The 22,592-nt window shown below is 40.5% G+C and overlaps 1 protein-coding gene across 2 annotated transcripts in view; it reads left to right on the forward strand.

The window, feature by feature from the left end:
* Nucleotides 1-22,592, forward strand: part of tln1 (talin 1) — a 113,507-nt gene that overhangs the window by 34,217 nt on the left and 56,698 nt on the right. Inside the window, exons 7-20 of one of the 2 annotated variants that reach the window (XM_032540168.1) lie at nucleotides 1,473-1,615; nucleotides 2,181-2,308; nucleotides 3,683-3,743; nucleotides 5,833-5,937; nucleotides 7,333-7,488; nucleotides 10,866-10,967; nucleotides 11,744-11,820; nucleotides 12,437-12,617; nucleotides 14,316-14,429; nucleotides 14,550-14,658; nucleotides 14,988-15,196; nucleotides 16,581-16,679; nucleotides 17,138-17,200; nucleotides 19,427-19,594. In XM_032540168.1, coding sequence (XP_032396059.1) covers nucleotides 1,473-1,615; nucleotides 2,181-2,308; nucleotides 3,683-3,743; nucleotides 5,833-5,937; nucleotides 7,333-7,488; nucleotides 10,866-10,967; nucleotides 11,744-11,820; nucleotides 12,437-12,617; nucleotides 14,316-14,429; nucleotides 14,550-14,658; nucleotides 14,988-15,196; nucleotides 16,581-16,679; nucleotides 17,138-17,200; nucleotides 19,427-19,594 — 1,715 coding nt within the window. The remainder of the gene's footprint in view (nucleotides 1-1,472; nucleotides 1,616-2,180; nucleotides 2,309-3,682; nucleotides 3,744-5,832; nucleotides 5,938-7,332; nucleotides 7,489-10,865; nucleotides 10,968-11,743; nucleotides 11,821-12,436; nucleotides 12,618-14,315; nucleotides 14,430-14,549; nucleotides 14,659-14,987; nucleotides 15,197-16,580; nucleotides 16,680-17,137; nucleotides 17,201-19,426; nucleotides 19,595-22,592) is intronic. The other variant, XM_032540169.1, reaches the window with a different exon arrangement.

The following is a 22,592-nucleotide window of genomic DNA, read 5'->3' on the forward strand; positions in this document are numbered from 1 at the left end:
ACACACACACACACACACACACACACACACACACACACACACAGAGCCTGTAGGTTCACAGAGGTAAAATGATGAAGACAGACGGAAATATAAACAGCAAAGTATTCTAATCTGTATTAGTTCTAGCGAACTAAGGTGTCTCATTGTCCATATTTTGCCATGTACACACACACACGTACACACACATACACACACGTACACACACGTCACTTAGCACTACTTTAGCCCGAGTCATCACTGAGTATGTTTACTTCAACTTCAAACTTTATTGATTTTGTCCCCAAAGGGTAGTTTGTGGTGCAGCATACATGCAAGACAGTTGGACACAAAGCACAACAAATGACAACAAAAGAAGGAGATCTACATTATGAGGAGCAGTGAATAATAAGCACATGGAATACAACACTAAATCACACCATTTTCTAATAGTACAGTCCATAGTTAGCTGCCAGTTTTTCCATCATAAAGTGCTAGCGCAAAACTAATAAAATACAGAAATAAATACAGACTATATTTAGATCTATAAAAAACATCATCAATCACTAACAAAACACGCACACTAATATTTTACTCATATTGCACTATAATTCCGGAAATGACACCATTCCGAATTTGATACAGGTCATGTAAACAGAATATTCTGCTTGGATATTCCAAATAAGGCCTTTATTCTGATTGAGACATGTGTGATAGGGTGGTATTATTTGGGTTTTAGAAGCTTTCTTTGGACATGTAGGCTACTGTATACAGCTCATTGGGACTCTGCGTCTCAATCCGTTTTTTTCCACAGTTTACGGCCTCTTGCCTGTTTACGGCTTATGGTCAGCCCTGTGCGTTGCTATGGATGCTAAACACAAACCAACCAGCCACTTTGCAGGACACCGGTCGAAATTCATGTACAAAACAAAAGGAGGGAAAAATACAGCTACTTTAAAACATTATGAAAAACGTATATCAACAGATTTGTGGATATGCCCCAACATCGCAATGCAACCTTCTCAATAATACGGTCAAAGGAATGAAAGAGGGAAGCCAATCATTGGTGGAGAACTTTAAAAAAACAGCTGCATGTACACGGGAGCATTTGTGGAATATTAATTAGCATGTAAACAACTAAGTTGGAATAGCGTCTTTTTCGGAATACGGGCAAAAACGGGAATATTATGTGCATGTGAACGTAGTCACTGATATTTCCTCCTCTCAAGAACACTGCATGATTCTGCTGTGAAACAACGCCAAAGCGTTTCCTTTTTCTCCAAACAGATCACATGCTTATTAATGTTAGGGATGTTGGAGCCAAACTAAAATAACAGCTGTATTGATTGGTTGCTGACCATATCATTGCACGTGTGTATATTGTCTATGCATGCAGCCCTGATAAACCATCTCAAATGTCACTTTCCCATTAGCACATTTTACAGAGAGTGAAGGGAGCCCTTCCTCACTCATTTGACCTGGTTGGTGTTTTCCAGTGAACTGGTTGGACCACGGCAGGACGTTGAGGGAACAGGGCGTGGAGGAGACAGAGATGTTGCTGCTGAGGAGGAAGTTCTTCTACTCAGACCAGAATGTGGACTCCAGAGACCCCGTCCAGCTTAACCTGCTCTACGTTCAGGTACACAAACTACTCACACACACCTTTTAATTCTCTTTAAAGCCAACCATGTAAGTCAGAAAAATGTGTTGTTTTTTTGTTTCCTGAAACAAGAAATTGTCGTGAATTACTCAGTCAAGTTCAAGTTTAAAGGTTAAGGGGTGGTAGTAGCTCCGCCTGCAGGGACTTGGCTTGGGAATCAGAGGGTCACTGATCAAGTCCCCGTACAGACCAAGTACTGGTATGTACTGGTAGCTGTAACTCAGCTCCTGGGCACTGCCCTATATACAGTATAAATAGGGCTGGGTAATATATTGATGTTGTATCAATAGTGCGATGTGAGACTAGATATTGTCTTAGATTTTGGATATATTGTAATATGGTAAGTGTTGTCATGTGGTAAGTGTGTTTCCTCATTGCACAGCATTACGACTTTTACGACACTAGAGTGCCTGCTCTTGTTTGTGTGCTTGTTTATTCACACATAGAGTCAATATGATTTAAATGGGACATTTGTGCTTAACCTTTTAATGTCTGTCTGTCTGTCTGTCTGTCTGTCTGTCTGTCTGTCTGTCTGTCTGTACAGGCCCGTGATGACATTCTGAATGGATCGCATCCCGTCTCCTTTGATAAGGCCTGCGAGTTTGCTGGCTACCAGTGTCAGATTCAATTCGGCGACCACAACGAGTCCAAACACAAGCCTGGTTTCTTAGAGTGAGTTCAGATCAGACACTTCGTTACTCTCAGTGGGCGATCCATTTGCAGCTTCTCAGTCCGTACAGTCAGTTCCATGGAACACTCCCTAAACAATAGTTAAAGGAGCCGTATGTTCAACATATGTTGAAACGATATGTGGACAGGTTAAAAAACCTAAAGCAATACATTAGAGACAATAAATAAAGGCAATAAACAATCAATATAAACGACAACAGGCCTATGTCTCTGTGATAGCCATCATTTCTAAGCATTAGGCTCCTTCCACATGAGCCAGGTTTGTGCAGAATCGGTCACTGGCGATCTGCGCCCAATGCATACCGCTTAGTAGGGGTGTGCAAAAAAAATTGATTAACATTTATATCACGATTCAAGTTCTACAGATTAAAAATTGATTATAGATTTCCAAAAAATCGATTCCTTTTTTCTTTTCTTTTTTGATAGCGTGTATACTATCACATGGGAAAAGTAACTACATTTACATAAGGTGGATAGTTTTTTTTTACTGAGAATCGTTTTTTTAATCAAATCGATTTTTGAATTGAATCTTGAGCCTAAAAATCAATATCAAAAAATATCTTTTTCTGATTCGTACACCCCTACACCCTCTACCGGTTAGATCTGTGTCTGACTTGATCCCGACTCGCTCTGACGTCATGCACATGTGGGCAACGATGATCTCACGACATCAAGGCGGCCGCGGGTTTGAGACGCAGTTGCTTTTCACCGACTGCAGGGCCCAGGTGGGCCCAGGGCATGCTGGGAAACGCCGGCCTCTCAGCTGATCTAACAGCTGATTGGTTCAGAATCGACTCAACATGATAACATTTTATATAAACTTTTTATTGTTCTTGAATCGGAGGGATTGTAACTGCCATTTGTCTGATTTAAAGGCTCATTCTGTACAGAACACACGTTGTGTGGCCGATGGTGACGTTTAGAAGTCAGAGAGACTAAATCTGTTCATATAACAGATCATCTACAGTGGGGTGTTAATTATAATCAGTAACAGATTGCATGTAGAGCATTTTGACAGCAACTTGTGTCCTAATAAAAACAACTGGAGACTGTGTACCAGTTGATATTTGGGTCCGATAACATTTTATTTCTGAGTGTTTCTGTGACTTCCTGTCCAGCCTGAAGGCTGCTGGAAACAGCTGGAAACTGTCTGACTTGACAGCAGATCTTTTGTCACCCCCCGACTGCTGCCGCCTGCTCTCGTCCACTTACAGGCGGGCGCAGTACATCTCAAGTGTGTGTGTTGAGCAGCCTTATAGCAGAAGGAATAAAAGACTTAGAATTTCATCCATTTGACACTTCTGTTTTGAGTAGGCTTATGAAATGGTCCTGAGTTCTTTTCTCTTTCCTCCTCAGTTTAAAGGAGTTCCTTCCCAAAGAGTACATCAAGAACAAAGGAGAGAAAAGGATCTTCCAGGTAAGCCTGCGGTCCGGGTGGAGCTCCAGGAGCCGGGCAGTGCACATTTCACTGCCTGGCTAGATGGAAAAGACTCCTTGCATGGCATCACCAGAATAATTCACAAATGTCTGTTAGTGTGGACTAACACACATTTTAAGCCCATGAAATATGAGGTTTCAGACTGTCTGGTTCCCAGGCTACAAGACTACATATAGGTGTCATATTGTTTGTTTTGTTTTATCGCTGTAAAAATCTATAATCACCATAATCATTATTTTTCTCTATTTTTGAATGAAAAATGATTATAATGATACAAAAATGATCAATCCCTCCAATATCGTCTACATAATTGCAATTAGATATTTTCTTCATATTGTGCAGCCCTAATATCAAGCAAATGTGCAGTAGCTAGAGTCTGCAGTTTGAACACAAATACAGTAAATGCTGCAGCCCCTCCAGACCGACGGGAGTTTACCCCGTCAGCTGAGGGAAGTGACGGGGTTAACGTTTGCTCCGTAGACTCCAGCCCCCTCTCCCCCTGGGCTGTCTGACCACGGTGGGGAAGCAAACACAAAATATTCAGAGTAAATTCAATAACCCTGTTACAGTTTTATTGTCATATGCACAGTAAGGAAACATGTTTCCCTGTACAATAAAACTCAAACTTTGCTGTCCACACATTGCAAACATGCATTTTAAATGTCAAATACACAATATATACTACAAATATACAAAATACAACAATTTTAAAAGGCAGCATGGGAAAAATAAAGCCACGATAACAATAAATATAGCCGCGTGTGGCGATTTGCGGGTTCAAACCTTTTTTCTCAAAAATGACTTCAAAGTAATTCCACACATGTGGTCCAACGTCGTTTTAAAACATATCCTGCAAGTTTTGTAATGATTGGACAAGCAGTGCACTTTATTTAAAATGCCTACAAGTGATTTGTCAGAAATATTTATTTTCAATTGAGTGTGATATATAGCTTAGTCCAGCGCACGGAAATTTGAGAAAAGCTGATGACCAACACAAAAACAACTGCTGATAAAGCCGCAAGCTGCGATTCCAAACTCAAACCAATTTGAATGAGACTTGCAGTGTGTGTATGTGTGAGGTCATCATGTAGACATTTCCTGGAAGTTTTGTGTTGATTGGACAAACATTTAGTCATTTCTAGCCTGATTGGTGTTATATCTCCTGCAGTTTGTTTACATTTATAACGCCCCCTGGTGTTCTTTTTTGAATAAAGTTTTCAAGGCGCGGTCCAGGTACTTATGAGGACATATCCTGAGAGATTTGTGATGATTGGACAATAAATATGTGATTTATAGTAAACTTTGTGTAATGCCACTCACCTATCTTGCGCTTGTAGCGGCCCCTAGTGGCGCATGTTTATAAAACTGTCTGGGTATATCTGGGGCACTTAATAAACTGTAAGTTATGCATGCGCAAAGCAAAAAACAAAGTTACGTAGTAGCATATGTCTAGGGCTTTTATTTTGAAAGGTAGGAATGGACTGAGTGTCTCTGGTAACCGGAGCCTTTGTCAAGGTTGAGAGGAGTAACATTCGTCTATACAGCTTTCTGTTGCTGTTGCGACCTGACCCCGGATAACCGGATGAAGATGGATGGATGGATATTGCCGTGTGATATTCAGTTTCTGAAAAAATATCAAATTACTCACACAAATGAATCGCACCAAAATAATGTCCCCATTGTCTAAAGGCCTTTAAGCTCATGTTTAGCAGAAAATATATAACACTTTTGTTGAAAACAGGATATAGTGTATACAGTGTTATAACACTGTCACTTTAATAATAATTTATGGTCTTTTCTTTGTTAATTTGACAAACGTTGTTGTTGTTGTTGTTGTTGTTGTTGTTGTTGTTATTATTATTATTATTTTTGCTGTCTTTATACTGTCTTTTTTTATCTTTTTTATTTCTTTTTCTTGATAAAACCGCTGCTGGAACTTTCAATTTCCTCGCGGGAGTCATCCCAAAAGGATCAATAAAGACAAGTCTAAGTCTATGCAGGACAAAACAGAAATGCACAAATACTCATAAATAATGAGTTGCCTTAAATTGTTTCTCTGTCTCTACAGGCACACAAAAACTATCAGAACATGACGGAGATCGAAGCCAAAGTCAGCTATGTGAAGCTGGCGAGGTCTCTGAAAACCTACGGCGTGTCATTCTTTCTGGTCAAGGTGAGAACAAGGCTATCCCTCAACACGTCACAACAGCAGCTTGATATTTGACATTTGAGGCTACGGAGACATTTTAAGTGGTGACCACAAACTGTAGTTCAGCTCAGTATTAAAAGCAATTTGAAGAAAATTGTAGATGTCCTCTCAGTTTGAGCTACTTCAGGTGGCAAATCAGCGTGATGCTGGACAGAGCATGTGTCTTACAATCTGCCTCATACACCAAGTCACAGTCCAGGCACTGGCCTAGTTCCTTTATGAGCAGCATTATTAATTAGTGGACAACCCTTTCTACCCCCATAGATTTGATTCATTTAAAGCTGCAAAGATTAATCTATTAATCGTCAACTATTTTATTCATTGGTTTAAGTACAATTTCTCTGAAGTCAGCTTGTTTTTAAGCTTTGAGTTGTGGACAAAACAAGACATTTGAGGACATCATCTTGGGCTTTGGGAAACATTGATCCACATGTTCCCCATTTTCCGACATTGTTTCTGACACGTGGTAGGTTTCCTATTCTAAAACAAATGAAAAACTAATGTGCTAAAATGGCCTAAACGACCAGTATCTACCGGACAAAAACGCAACGTGGAATTCGGTGCCACGGAAACGCCTGCGCTGCTCTCTGATGCTCTGAAACGGAGGCTAGAGGCAACAGAATTATCGCTGCATGCGACTTTAGTTAACATTATACTTGGCAGCAGGTAACATTAGCCTACCTTCAGCTAGTAGCTGGATTAAACACTGTATTATAAAGACTGTATTTCACTGTAGAGGAATCCAACACCGTAAAGTCTGCAGCTGTCATTGCAAAAACAACACAGACGGTTCATATGTAACTGGTTTCCTAAAGGCCATTTTACAGTCGACGCATCCGAGCGTGCGCATGCCAATGTGACATCAACATGACGTAGATCTTCCGGTTTAGAAGGCGCGCACCACTCTATTTTTCTATTTTTCAGCGCCGTACGACAAAATGGAAAAAGGAATCCTGCAGGAGCTCGAGGGTAACCGGATCTTGAGCCGGGCACATCCCATGGCAGTTTATAATGTTTCCAGTCAGGAGGATTTCTCCTTTGTTGTAGTCCTTAAAAAATACAGCCAATTCTGAGATTCCTTTACCAGGGTGGAGCTGTGTGAGGGCCATGACATCATCTCTGTGATGATGATTCCCAGGAATCTGAAGCTCAGCTCCACTGATGTAGACAGGGGTGTGTGCCTACGGTTTCCTAAAATAACTAGGGGATTGTACACAAGTTTCAGTTCATGATTTGATGGTTTGCTGGGTGTGGTTGTGCACTATTGACAAGCAGCAAAATGTATTGTATTGGAAACTTAAATGTAGTAACATTGCCGGTTTATTTCCAGTCTAACTGTTCCCCTCACACTTCCTGCAGGAGAAAATGAAGGGCAAGAACAAACTGGTGCCCCGTCTGTTGGGTATCACCAAGGAGTGTGTGATGAGGGTGGACGAGAAGACCAAGGAGGTGATCCAGGAGTGGAACCTGACCAACATCAAACGCTGGGCCGCCTCACCCAAGAGCTTCACCCTGGTACGTTCTCCTTGTCACTGAGCCTGAGCTGGTTCTCATAACTGGGGCTGGGTACCTAATTCAGTACTTCTTAGGCACCGACCAAATTGTCTCTAAAGTATCAAGTCTCTAAAGTATCGAGTATCAAAAAAATGCCTCGTCATTTAATAGCTAATATCAATACCTAAAGAGTAAATCTCATCAGCGAGCCAATCAGCATGCAGCATACTTCTACCAAGATCTAAGAATGTTTGTGATTGGCTGTCTAATGTTACACGTCACAGAGAAACACAGGAAAAACTCTCCATTACACAGAGACGGGGCTCATGTAGAAGGAGCTGAAACATAAATCTAAAGATTTATGGTGTAATGTTATAATTTCTGTGTTGAGATATTGTTTTTTTAAATTGCTATTGAATAAAAGTCATTGTATTGGTATCAATACCAGTATCGAACATTGTCTGAATGATACCTGGCCCTACTCATAACTCGGTTAACAGACCTAGAGAACTCCTTTAGTAACCGGTAGTCCTGCATGTACGTATTACACCTTACCAGGGGCAATATCTGGTTATTATCTGTGCATGCTTTGTACTGCCCCTCCCCACTCTGCTGGAGTGTTTTTTGACCCAGGACTAATACAAATTATTGCTATGATACAACAAAACAGCGTTGGCTGAATCATCAGCTGGCCTTGAGCAGCAAAAAGCCTGCGGTCCTTCTGTTTTACTCCCCGCCAGGGTAGCAGAGGACATCGGGAGATGGCTGAACACATTGTCCATCTCCGATGCTGTCAACGCGTGTCTTGGCAAAAAGTGGAGGGGCCGAGCAGCCCCCCCCTGCAGCCACTGGCCAACGTTGAACGTTAGTTAGCTAACTTGAAGCAGGTTACAGTTAATAAGCCAAACAAAGTTGCCACGTATCTGGCGAGAGCACTATGTCTTCCCTACGTTGTGAAAACAGTGTGTGAAGAACCATTAAATTGTTAAATTTTGCTAATTTAGCGGCCGGTCGGTGCAATGTTGACAAACTTCAACTGGAAGAAAAAACTAGTTGTTCATTGAAAAAGTGCCACCTACTGTCCTGGAGGAAGAGTTACTTCTGTTATTCTTCCCATTCTTCCCTGCTCATGTATACGGGGAGAACAGGCACAACCCGGACATTCACTTAACCTGAGTAACCTCTTACTGCTGTGTATGTAAACGCACTGACTGGAGCACGGCTGTATCATAACTCTGTTTACTTTCCAACCCTTACCTGTGCTAACGAAGTTTGTTTAGTAGGACTAAATGACATGATTGATTGAAGCTGCTGCGTTTCCCCTGCAGCGAGTCTGGACGTCCCAGTGCAGCCCTCTTTAGCCGTGTTGAGGCATGATTCGCTGAGATTGCATGGGATCCCTGTCGTAACTTTAACTAAATGGCTCGACATGTGCGGTCCTGCAGGTGCTTGGAGAGCAAATGACACTTTTAAAATCCTTGCTGTGCTCATTTATGTACACAATCATAGTGCTGCATTCAACATGCACCACATTCCTCGACAATCTTAAACTGAGACTTGGTCATTGAGACATTCTGGCACAGCCCTAAATGGTTTATATATACATAATACAACGTGCTAGTTGATGTGAGCCTTGAATTCCTTTGCCTGAAGAATAACATGTGAGAAATCTTGGTTTAGTTGAACTCAGACCTAAATGTTAAGAGCTGAAACTTTTCTAAAAGGTAACTTTGTTTTTTTTTTACCCTATTTTCCTATGTTTTTGTGTCTAAGTGACTGATAGAAACAAAAATCTCATCAAGCGTATTAGTATTAACTTAAGTATTAAGCGACATCGGTGCAGTCGTCAGTCAACAAAACAAGCCTATCCCACCAGACTCTATTTTAGCATTGTAAAACACACTTCATTCAAAGTCGACAGAAACAAAATAGAACTATGAAAAGCCGGTTTGGATCGTCTTTCCACCGATTTACATGTGAAAATATATTGGCTCTATAAACACTAAAAGTACTGTTTTTTTTTTGTTTGAGTCTGGTGGGTTTAGCGCTAGCGACCTCAGAGCTGTTTCTGGTTAAACGGAAAGGTTTTAAAGAGGTCTTAAAAAGACCTATGTCCTTAGACATCCTTTCCATGATGTTGTCAGACACAGTGGTCTCGCTTAATATAGTGACCAATCAGTCACTTACAAAAATAGCATAGGACTACAGGTCCCAAGTTGGAAAAAAACAAAAATCAACGATTCAGAATGTCTTTGTGTTTAAACAAGATGTAGACAACCATGTCCAGGTTGGAACCTGTCTCCCAACCAGGCTCCTGTCAACCCATTGCATCTTTACTGAGACAATGATGCAACCAGGGATGTTGTTGGGGGTAATGGTGTGTTCCATTTCCCTCGGAACTCGGAAGCCAAAGCTCGGAATGACACCCACCCGAGTGTAATGCGTTCCATTTAGAAGTCAGGTTTCCATTGTGGGGTTAGCTCGGGCCAGGTTAGCCATTGTTAGCAATACCAGTTGATAACAACGCATTACTCTATAGTTGTTTGTGCATACAAACAGCGTAACATTACTATTATTACAATTTATTTAGATAGGAACAGATACAAAAAACATAGATAAGCTTAGACAGTCCTCTGATGTATGTATCATATTGTTTTTAGCTAAAACTAATTCAAAACACTTATCCCTAGTAAAGCTTTTGTTAAAAAATAAAAATACAGATTAAGATTATTAAAAATATGACGGAGATGAAATCAAATGTAATGGAAAAAGGAAAAAAGTATACAGAGAGAGCACAGTGTAAAAACTAAATATGAGAGCAATATTGTTGAATTAACCACAGTTTGGTATTTTTTAAAGGCAGCTAATGTTAGGATACATTTCAAGTGATCTGGCGGAGAGTTTTGTAAGTTTGCCCTTTTCACTGAAAAGGCAGTTTGGGCAAATTATGTTCTATGGAAAAGGATACTACCATTGCCTTTTAATGTTGCTCTGGTGATTGATCTGGTCCACTTTGCTGTCTTGTTAATGTTTTGCAAAGGGGTGGGGGTGCGGCGTTATTTAGTCATTTGAAGACCGTTGATAGAATCAACAGACACAAAACAGACAGAAGATGGACAGCACTGTCCACCTTCTATCTGTTGTGTGTGTGTGTACAACTGATTTAGTGTGACACAAACAAGATAGAAATGCTAATAACTGGATGTTACTACAGCTTTCACTGTTGATGCACGGAGCTGCCATATTGGATTTTGAGCTTGGGGTACGCGGAGGTTGTCCGAGTGCCGAGCTCGGAAATCCGAGGTCAGGGGGTCGTGTTTCCGACTTTGACCTCGGAAAATCCGTCTTCCAAGTACGGCACACACTTTAATCCGGGGTTGTTCTTTTTCTGCTCCCAGGACTTTGGAGACTACCAGGATGGTTACTACTCTGTGCAGACCACTGAGGGAGAACAGATAGCTCAGCTTATTGCCGGCTACATTGACATTATCCTCAAAAAGGTAAGAGTCAGCATGGTTATGGGACAAACATTAGATATTACAATAGTCAAATAGTTTTAGGTATACTAACTTTAAACACCCCTCTCAGGTTTCTCTTCTTTAGCCCCCCATTATTTTTACTTTAAGATATCCTTGAGGACGGATTCCTTACATGTAAAGTGCTTAACTTCTATAATCTTGTTTTTATATCTAGAGTATATATTTAAAGCCATTGTCATATTCTGCCGTCTGATCCATCTTCAAATTACAACTGTTTAGGTTTCAAAGCGAAAGAATATCAATGATTATGTAGTTGTAGCCTATAACCACCGTCAAACTTCTAGACGGTAGAGGTAATGTAGAGTCTTGATACAACATAAAACCTATTGGATGTCCACTCCTGAAGCATTTGAGTCGAGCGACGTGAATGACGAATTTCTTCTAAACGTGATTTTGTAAACTCCCAGATGAGAATAAGGATATTTAGCTTGTCCCATTATTGTACTGCGCTATGTTGTAGTAGTGCAGTGCCCGTTCCACAACGTGCATGTTGGGAAAAGGGCTGATTGCCTTGCCTGTGCTATTGCTTCTTGCAGCTTTCTCCAGAACTGCTCATCTAAACACCTTCACACTCCCACTGCACTTCCTTGGGTCCTAACAAAACACCTGCCATGGCATAGTTGCATCACATATCCAAGCAGCTACTCACATTCCAAAACACCTGTGAAAAACCCCAAAAGCAGACCATTAGGCCACAGCTATAGATTTCTTATTTCTTACTTTCTGTCTTTTAACAGAAAAAGAGCAAAGACCACTTTGGCATGGAGGGAGATGAAGAGTCAACCATGCTGGAAGACTCTGTGTCACCCAAGAAGTAAGTGTGCGTGTGTGTGTGACCTGTGAGTGACTGATACAGCATACTGTGGTTTATCATTTACGAATACTGTACGTTTGGCTACAAATAAACATTAGTTGTTTAAATAGCTGTAGACATATTCACCAACTTGACTTGTCTATGTCTCCCATTGTCTAGTTGTTATTATCCAGAGAGTACACCTGGGTTCTCATAGGATTCAAATCCCGTGACTACGATACCAGTTACTAAACAATACTTTTTCAATACCAATGTTCTAAACAAAAAAAAACACAATTGTTTTTTTTGTTTTTTCTCAGCTTCTACTACATGAGCCGTCTCTGTGTAATGTAGTTTTTCCTGTGTGTCTCTACTAAGTGTAACATTAGACAGCCGATCACAGATATTATTAGATCTTGGTAAAAGCATGCTGATTGGCTCACTGACGCTGGTGAGATATACTTCTTAGATATTGATATTGGGTTTTGAATGACAAGGCAATTTGTGATACTCAATACTTTAAGAGGCATTTCGGTCGGTGCCTAAAAAGTATTGAAATCGGTACCCAGCCCTAACGGAGAGACGCAAAGAGTTGGTCCAAAATTGTCTTTTCCTTTACTGTCTCACATCCCTCCAGGTCTACAGTGCTGCAGCAGCAGTTCAACAAGGTGGGCAAGGTGGAGACGGGCTCAGTTGCCCTGCCAGCCATCATGCGCTCGGGGGCTGGAGGTCCGGAGAGCTTCCAGATGGGATCCATGCCCCAGGCCAAGCAGCACATCACCAGTGGACAGATGCACCGAGGACACATGCCCCCACTGGTAAAACAAAGACAACTCTCACTAAAGGCTTTGACTGGCAGAGTTTGTGAGAAACTGTGAACCGAAACGTCTCTCTTCTGTAGTAGTAGTAGTAGTAAGACCCAGTGGTGGAAGAAGTATTCAGATCCTTTACTTCAGTAAAAGTAATAAAACCACAATGGAAAATACTCTGTTACAAGTAAATTCTGTAAGTATCACCAGGAAAATGTGGATAAAGTTTTAAAAGTAAAGGGAAATTCTCCTATTGTAGAAAGTATAAAGGATCCAAACAGTTGTGTGTTAACGGTCTGATAGTTTCAGCTGGACTTGTATATTACTTATAGTTAATATTTCTCTCTTAACTACTATGCTACATCATAGTAGAATTAGAAATTGGCATGAAAAGAAAATACTCAAGTAAAGTACAAGTAACATTTGGACTTAAGCACATTACTGGAGTAAATACACTTTAGTTACATGACACCACTGGTAAGAACTTAATTATAATAAGTTTACAGATAGATCATGAAACCTATGATGCATTTGAAATTACAGTGGGCCAAGTAAACGACCTGCTTTTTTTTTTGCTTTTTTTGGATGGTTTAAAAAGATTTAACCACAAATCGAATATTTACTTTTTTATCATTGGGGTTCACAACCAAAGGTTTTGGAACACCCAAGAAATATCACGCCGATCGGCCAGATGGTGGCGCTGTTATTAACGCCCCCAAAATGCTAATTAGGAAAGGCCACACCCCTCATACCATGAGTCTAATTGACTTGAAATTTGGCACACATACAGTGTCCAGCTCAATGTGCTCTACAAAAATCCCTCTTTGACAAGAAAGGCCAACATGATGATTTTCTTTGCTAATTTGTGTGATCTCGAAACTAGTAATGCTCCATCTACTTTTTAGACATATATATATATAGACTTTAAAAACACCCAAATTTGATGTACAGCATTTTAGGACTGAGACACAATTCTTTCAGAAATGAGCAAGATTGGGGCAACCCCTAGCTCACCCGGGAGAGTGTGTGCCCCATGTAGGCTAACATGGGTTTGAATCCAACCCACATTCTTGCATGTCGTCATTCTAAGAGTAATGAGCAAGATTGGTTGACAAGACAAGGCCGCTTCCAATCAACGTGTTTGGAAAGGGTGTAGTTTAGCAGGAAAGCCTGATCAATGTCAGTGAAGACATCAGTCGCAATGTCCTGAACACACGCAGCAGGTTAAAACAAGACCAGGAAAGAAAGAAATGAGGGCAATAGATGAAAAAGAAACCTCGGTCATACTACAGTGCAAGCAATGCACACTGAAAACAAAACAAAACACGGATTTACAATTAGAGTGGGTTTCTTTCCTTACAGTATACAATTTATTCCAGACCTTAATATAGTGGTTAAACTGTAACCTTAAGGAAAAGGTCAGTCTCTCCATACAGTTTATTTCGCTGACAATAGCAATCAAATCCTCCTTAGTTGGCGGGTTTATCCGCAGCTGCTTCCGTGTGAGGGCTTTCTTGCTCGCAACAGGAAGGCCTTCATAAAAATATTTGTCATGGGACATGAGATTATCTTTGCAATCAACTTTTAGTCCAAATATAGTACTCATGCCCTCATGCAATATCTTTCCAAAATGGCTGGATGAAAGAGCAGTCCCAAAATATATGAACATTTTCTGCTGTCACATTGTCGGTTTTTGTGTGTCCACAGACTTCGGCCCAGCAAGCCCTGACTGGAACCATCAACTGCAGCATGCAGGCGGTCCAGGCTGCCCAGGCCTCTCTGGATGACTTGGATGCCCTTCCCCCACTGGGGACAGATGCTGTAAGATTGATCTTTCCTTTATTCTGGGTCCAAGTGGGATTGATTTGTGTGCTTAAAATGACAGTGAGTAGGAGATCTAGATCTTTATGACCAGAGGTGGTGTTCTTTTCTTTGTTCAAGGCATCCCAAGCCTGGCGCAAGAACAAGATGGATGAGTCCAAACATGAGATCCATTCCCAGGTGGATGCCATCACAGCAGGCACCGCCTCCATGGTCAACCTCACCGCAGGTAGAAACACTGCTTCACTTTACTCTCTCCCCACTGCTTCCAATATGTGTAATACTAGTGATCTGGAAAACATGCTGGCTGTTGACTGCAGCAGTCTCGCTTAGTACTGGACCAATGTCAAAGATTGTTGTTCGCATCAGTCACTTAGACACAGAAACATCACTTGTAATTGGCCTAATAAAATTTCATTTGATACCTTTAACATACTGTATGTACAGGTTACTGAGCAACACTTAGAATTTCAGAATTAGTTTCCTATGCAGACATGACCAAACTAGTTTTCCCTTCTAGGAATTAATGCAGTTCTGTATCTATCTACGTGTCTTCAGGTGACCCAGCAGAGACGGACTACACAGCGGTGGGCTGTGCTGTGACCACAATCTCCTCCAACCTGACGGAGATGTCAAAGGGTGTTAAGCTCCTCGCCGCACTCATGGAGGATGAAGGAGCCAACGGGCAGCAGCTGCTGGGCGCCGCCAAGAACCTGGCCAGCGCCGTCTCTGACATGCTGAAGACCGCCCAGCCTGCAAACACAGAGGTACACCGCCAGGAGAGCTGGAACAAGTCCAAAAGTTACTGCACAAATCTTTGTCTCAGAAGTAATTGCGATTGTGTCTTTCAGTTAAAGTATTTTTTTAAATTTATTTGTGTGTTACTTTTTCAAGCAAATGAAAGTCCCAGGATACATCTTTTGATATATATCACTGTCATGTGACCCAGATAATGTAATAGCACAAATACACAGCCTATGAAGTAAAGAACGCATCTTTATCATCATAAAACATTTTTCTATGTTTGTATCCCCCCCGCTTGTCGTATTTGTTGCTATGAACCTGTATAGGGTCAGGTGGTAACAGCTAACAGTTGAAATAATAATAAAAACATATAGTCCGACCAATTTATATAATAGCTTATATAATTACAATTTGGCATATTTAAACAAAATCAACAATCCCCATCAACAGTTTACGCTGGTTTAACTACTTCAACACGGTGGGTTTGTTGAGGATGTGTCTTTAGGTATTTTAGGTCAAGTTTCCACAGAATCCAAGGCTCTCCAGGCTAAAGGGAGAGAGTTCCAGAGCCTTGGAGCCACCAGAAAAGTCTCGATCACCTCTGGTTTTAAAAGGTGTTCTGGGACCAGTTAGAAGGTCTCGGCCTGAAGACCTCAGAGAGAGACCAGAAGAGAGAGAGAGAGAGTGTGTGTGTGTGTGTGTGTGTGTGTGTGTGTGTGTGTGTGTGTGTGTGTGTGTGTGTGTGTGTGTGTGTGTGTGTGTGTGTGTGTGTGTGTGTGTGTGTGTGTGTGTGTGTGTGTGTGTGTGTGTGTGTGTGTGTGTGTGTGTGTGTGTGTGAGATAGATCCTGGATGGAAGAGGGAGCTTGACCATGCAAGGCTCTATAAGTAGTGATTACTATTTTAAAATGCACTCTGACCAATCAGGTACTTTGACCAATTATTCATAAACATGTAATCAAAATGGCCATAATTTAATGGTTTGATTCTGCAAACTTTGTAACGTCTGTGCCGTGCAGTGGAAAAACCGCCCTTAGTGGCTACCCTATTAACAGGCCAAATTACGAATAGGCCGATTTATCTTTACAGATAATGTGTTGGATAAAAACTTTGTGTTTATTTTCAGACATTTTTACATTTAGAAAAGAATCATTTATAATTGATTGAACAATAATTTGGTCCCCCCCTGCAGTAACTCTAAGGACCCCTTAAGGGTCCCCGACTCCCTGTTGAAGGTCTCTGGCCTAGGCACAGTGCACTTTAATCCTTTTTTTCAAACCATTTATTATAACGTTTTTATTTATTTTTTTATTTTAGTTTTATTCTCCATTTTTATTCATTGCATGGTGTGTGATGTCTTCCTTGTGCTTGTGACAATAAACCTCTTGAATCTGTCTTTTTGGTTTCAGCCTCGTCAGGTCCTGCTGCAGGCTGCAGGAAATGTCGGCCAGGCCAGCGGGGAGCTGCTCTCTCACATAGGAGAGACGGACACTGATCCACAGTTCCAGGTGATTATCCTTTCATGCATTTTTTTTGTGCTGCTTTATTATTGCTGAGGAAAACCTTTTTGGGAAACACTGTAGTCTATGTGTAGTTTAGAAGTGTGTTACATTGGCTATCATCATCAGTTGTTTCTGTGTAACGTTACTGAGCCTCATTAAAAAAAAAAAAAGATTCTTTTTTGAAATGAGCAATTCAAGAACACTTCCACCTTGGAATTATCTCCTAGTAATCGGGAAAATGTGACTATTCTAGATCTGTGAAAACCCTACTCTTTCTTAAACTTTCCTATTTATTGTTGGTGCCTTATTCAAAAAATGGTTGGGCCTAAAGCAAGATTCTTAGGCAGTGCTTAACCCCCAATAGAATAAGAAAGTTAATTTAATAAAATTCATCATGACTAGTGTCTTTGGTTGTTATAAAACTGTATCGCCTGTTCCCTCCGTTTCATGTCCATATGTGACAGTTTCTAGGTAAAGGATCTTTCAGTGGTGCCAGGTGGAGAGTCCCCTCTTATTGTCAAATGCCGGTAACAAATGTGTGAAAGACAAACGCCTCATTCTAAAAGGCCAATCAAAATAATCACTTGAGTCTCTTTTCTCATATGAACTTCAGACAACGTCCGGAGAATCAGGTCCCGACGTTGTCCGAAGTTTCCCTTTCACACATGTCCGTCACTTACTGGAACTAGTTTGTATGTTGTAAGGGAGGGGTGTTGCCTGGGTAGAGGGGGCAGCAGACAGGACATGACGCAGATTACACCGGTTACCGAGCCGGTTCCTAATTTTGACCTAAATGACCGAGTCTCTTGCCTTGTGAGACGATTCCAGCGTTCCAGAATGTCGCTGTTATTCCATTTTTTGTTGCCATCATTGTGTAAATTACCCTCATTCTTCACCTTTGGATGTTTGTTTTCCTTTGATTTTGCCCTTATATAAGTGCAATTATTACACTTAAAAAACTGGGAAGAAGTTAAACAAATCAACAGCACTCACTCGCTCCCTTTGAATTCTCACACTTTGAGCTCAATCAAATGTCCGGTCCAACGGATTCAGACATTTGAGTTTTTTACGTACAGTACAATGTTAATTAATTGACTGACTGACTGATTGATTGATTAATTGATTGATTGGTTGATATTTTTATTTTTGTATAGTGCCCCTAAGTGGCCTATCCCACACGGAATTACATGACACTCAATTCCACAGCTTCCAGTCTAATGTCCACAATCATTCTCCACTTTGCAAGACCCTGTGCAGTACAACTCCGTCGGGTAATGTCCAGATGATTTCAGGGTTGCAGTGCATGTGTGAATGGGGCTTTAGTCAACAAGGTGGTAGTAGTAAGTATCATAATTCAATCTGTCAATGATAATTCAATCCAACCCACGCTATGAGATAACTCCAGAGAGAGTTTATACCTTAGGGACCAGTGGTGGAAGAGGTATTCAGATCCCTTACTTTAGTAAAAGTACTAATACCAGACTCTAAAAATACTCTGTTACAAGTAAATGTCCTGCAATGGAAATGTTACTTTTTAAAAGTATTATCAGAAAAGTGTACTTTAAAAAAGTACTCAATGCAGAAAAACTCTCACATGATCAAAACAAATCTGTCAATTAACTAAGGGTCCTAGTTAAAGTTAAATGGTCTAATCATGTAGGGTAGTTTAAAGAATATAGGACAGCTGTAGACTTAAAGGGGGAGAGGGCGGGGGGGATGACAAGCAGCAAAGGGCCTCAGGGCGGAGTTGAACCTGCGTCCACTCTATCGAGGATTATAGCTCTATATATGGACGCACGCTTTAGCAGGTGACCTACCCAGAAGCCTAGGGTAGTTTCTTTTTAAGAAAACATCTGATTTTAGAAATTACACGTGTTCTGTGCGCAGGAATCTTAATGTAGAAAGTAACTAATAACTAAAGTAACTAGTAGATAGTAACTAAAGCTGTCAGATGAATGTAGTGGAGTAACTAAAGTAACTAGTAACTAAAGTAACTAGGAACTAAAGCTGTTAGAGGAATGTAGTTGAGTTAAAAGTAGAATATTTCTCTCTGAAATGTAGCGGAGTAGAAGTAGAAAGTGGCATGAAAAAAAAAAGAATTAAGTAAAGTACAAGTACCTGAACATTTGTACTTAAGTGCTGTACTGTGAGTAAATGTACTTCCACCACTGGTAGGGTATCTTAAATTCTCCTTTACTCCTCAATCATTCCTACAGAATAACTAATATCACAGCATTTACAATCATTCCTTTCATTGTACTGGCCATATCATTAATCAACTGCACAGCTCACCAACTGTAGTTTTTAAATCTTTATATGTGGAGGATATATATGATTATGAAGTTAAAGGATAAGTTTTTCTGTAATCATTTACTCACAGACTCAGCGATTTATTTAAATATTTATATTATAATAGCAATATTATTATTTTTAACCAGTTTTCTTAGTTTGGGTTTCAGTTACTCAAGCTTAAAATGCTTTTTTTGTTTTTCAAATTGGCAGAAATAACAGGGGCGGGGGGGCTGGGGGCAGCATTGAAGAGATGAAGCCTAATCTAGTTAGATTTAGTCTGCCATCCACAGGACATATCACTAGATTTAGGATTCATTTCAAATTTCCATAATGTATTCTGGATAATTTCATTAACATCTATGTAATTCCAAAAACTCAAATTGGACACCATGTCTACTAACTGTTGCTCCCTCCCCCGTGAAGCAGTGAGTGCTGATTGTGTGTGTGTTTGCTGTGGACAGGACATGCTGATGCAGCTGGCTAAGGCCGTGGCCAACGCCGCAGCAGCTTTGGTGCTTAAAGCCAAGAACGTGGCCCAGAAGACGGAGGACTCGGCCCAGCAGAACCGGGTCATCGCTGCAGCCACGCAGTGTGCTCTGTCTACATCTCAGCTGGTGGCCTGCACCAGGGTGAGTACTCCAGCTACGGTATCTTGATTTCATTTGGTGACCATTTAAAAAAATAAATGAATAAAAGATTCTTTTCAGTAGAATAGAAAAAAAAAAATATAATAATTCACCTAAATATGTTCTGTTCATACTGCACCGCCGACAGAGACTTCATCATATCTGTATCAGCAAAACCGAAAGCAGAAAATGCAGGAAATCCATCTTATGTTCTTTACAAAGGAAATAAATGTGATGTTTATTGGTCTTAGAAAACCATACGTTTTTAGAAAAGTCTTAGGGTATATTGTCTGTAGAAGTGTATTATTCAACTATTGTTTTTGTAAAAAAAAAAAAAAAAAAAAGATTTATATATATTTTTAGCAATAATTCACCAAAATATTTTCTGTTTATATGGTATCGCCGACGGCGTCTACATCATATCTGTTTCCAGCACAAAAGACCGAAAGCAGAAAATGTCGAAAATCCATCTTATGTTCTTCTTTATAGACAAAATTCATTTCAAACTGACTGCCATGTGATATGCATTTATCATTGAAACCAATTAGTTTTTAGAAATGGTTTATGATATATTATCTTTAGAAGTGTATGATTCAAATGTTTTAGTTAAAGAAGGAAAGGAAAATCCCAATACTCAACGCTATCGAATCCCAATACTTCTAGAGTGGCAAAAAAAGAAAATCATGATGACAACGATTTGTGAGTGTCCCCTTCCCAGCGGTGCCTAAAAGAAACTATATTGCACACATCATGCATAACATAAAAACAACAACCGGCATTCAACAGCCAAAATTCATCACAAAACAAGGGATAGGAAAGTTGTGATAATATAATATATATAAATATGTCGCACAGTGTTTTAATATTATATTGTCGGCAAAGATCGCCGCGGTCCTGGTCCTGACCCGGTTCTTCGGGTCAAAAGAACGATTTCATATTTTTATACCCAGCCCTAATACAAAGTTAGAGTTTAGTTTGATTTAGACTTTAAAGAGCATCAACATTCCAAACTAAAATGGGGTTTTAAAGTTAAAAGTTATGAGTTACTATTTAATAACACATATAGGAATAGTGAATGTGGGAAGGTTTTGAACCCAGCCGGAGCCGTGGGGGGGAGCCTGTAGCGGTGACCTCTGCTCCCGCCACCTACCGGCGTCTCCCATGGAGCTGAAGATGTTCTGGTGACGTCCAGGATCCGGTCGGTGGCTTCTCCGTGGCGTCCGATGGGATGGCCTCCACTGGCGTACTGCTTGATGTGTGAAGCAGCTCGTTGAGGGCGTGGGTGACCCGGTGGCGGCCACGCCCACCTGCTTCAGGAGCCCCTCGTCATTGGTGGCCCCTGCGACGCCTCACACAGCCTTCCACTGATTGGCGACCAGCTTTCCGCCTCGATCAGCTGCTCCTGGCACACCGGGGAGCTGATGGTCGGAGCCACCACCTTGATGAGGGTTACAAGAGGATGGAAGAAAGGAAAGGTTTTTTATTGTATGACTTATGTATGCTGATATGCTAGCTACAGTGGTGCTCAAAAGTTTACATACACCTGCTTAAGTTGACTAAAAAGAGGAATAAAAAACAATATGTTTGGAATTTATTTTAATACCTAAATTAAAAAAAGAGTAAAATCCAACCTTTAAGGACACCAATTTTCTTTGTGAATGAATAACGTATTGTAAATAAATAAATGTTCTATTAAATAACAGGGGTCATAAGTATACATACCCCTATGTAATTCCCATAGAGGCAGGCAGATTTTTTATATAAAGGCCAGTTATTTCGGATTCAGGATATTATGCATCTGATAAAGTTCCCTTGGCCTTTAGAATTAAAATAGCCCCACATCCTCAATACCCACCATGCTGAGATAGGCATGGGATACTTTCTATAAAATCATCTCTCAATGCAAATCAAACAGGTATTAGCTAACGAAATTAAAACCATGCCTATCTCTAAGCATGGTGAAGAGTATGTGAGGATGTGGGGATTTAATAAAGGCCAAGGGAACTTTATCAGGATGCATAATATCGAATCCAGGAAATAACTGGCCTTAATATAAAAATCTGCTGCCTCTATGGGAATTTAACATAGGGGTATGTATACTTATGACCCCTGTATTTTAAATAAGAACTTTATTTATTTACAATACGTTATTCATTCACAAAGAAAATTGGTGTCCTAAAGGTTGGATTTACCTCATTTTTTAATTTAGGTATTAAAATAAATTCCCAACATGATTTTTTTCCTCTTTTAGTCAACTTAAGCATGTGTATGTAAACTTTGAGCACCACTGTATTTGTTTATTCGTAATAATATGATATTGCAAAGCAGGGACAAGACTCTGTAAGCATCATGCTCCTGTCTGCTCCTTCTCAAAACTCATGAATTTTTGTTCTTGATGAAATTGGATTGATTGTATATGATTGTCCTTTATTTATTGTTTGGTCGAGAAAATAAAAAACTAAACTAAGATGTTAGGCAGCATTCCACTGTTCTCCTCAGCTTTCAGAAGGTAGCGTACGTGTCCACATTCGGACACTGCCGCTGCTATTGGCCATACCGGACACCTCAGCCTGACGGACTTTCTGGTCTTTTGCAGGACTTTATATTTCCGATCATCACCACAATGTTAACCGAATTGATGCATACCCATTAACAATCTACGTATGAAATTCCTATAGTAGGTGGACATTTAGATGTCTCAGTAGTATATGAAAGAGGAAAAGACGTAAGAACGCTCGGGCGATGGATTTTCTCCTCTATTTTACTGAACTGGACATTAAGGAGCTCCTATTGCATAATTCGAGTTGTTGAAGCATGGTATTTTATCGGACGGACGAAGTAAGATCCGGAGTAGACAGCATCGATGGGACTTTCTTTAACTGTCTGTCGTAGCGGGGTCCGGTTACGGCCGAGGGTAGCGCAAGGCTGATTTACCGGCGATGGCGTACTTTAGTGGCTCTTGTAAAGTAAAAGCTAAAGGAACAGGTTACCACTAATATAT

Source organism: Etheostoma spectabile, chromosome 16, assembly GCF_008692095.1.
Source record: "Etheostoma spectabile isolate EspeVRDwgs_2016 chromosome 16, UIUC_Espe_1.0, whole genome shotgun sequence".
Lineage (NCBI taxonomy): Eukaryota > Metazoa > Chordata > Actinopteri > Perciformes > Percidae > Etheostoma > Etheostoma spectabile.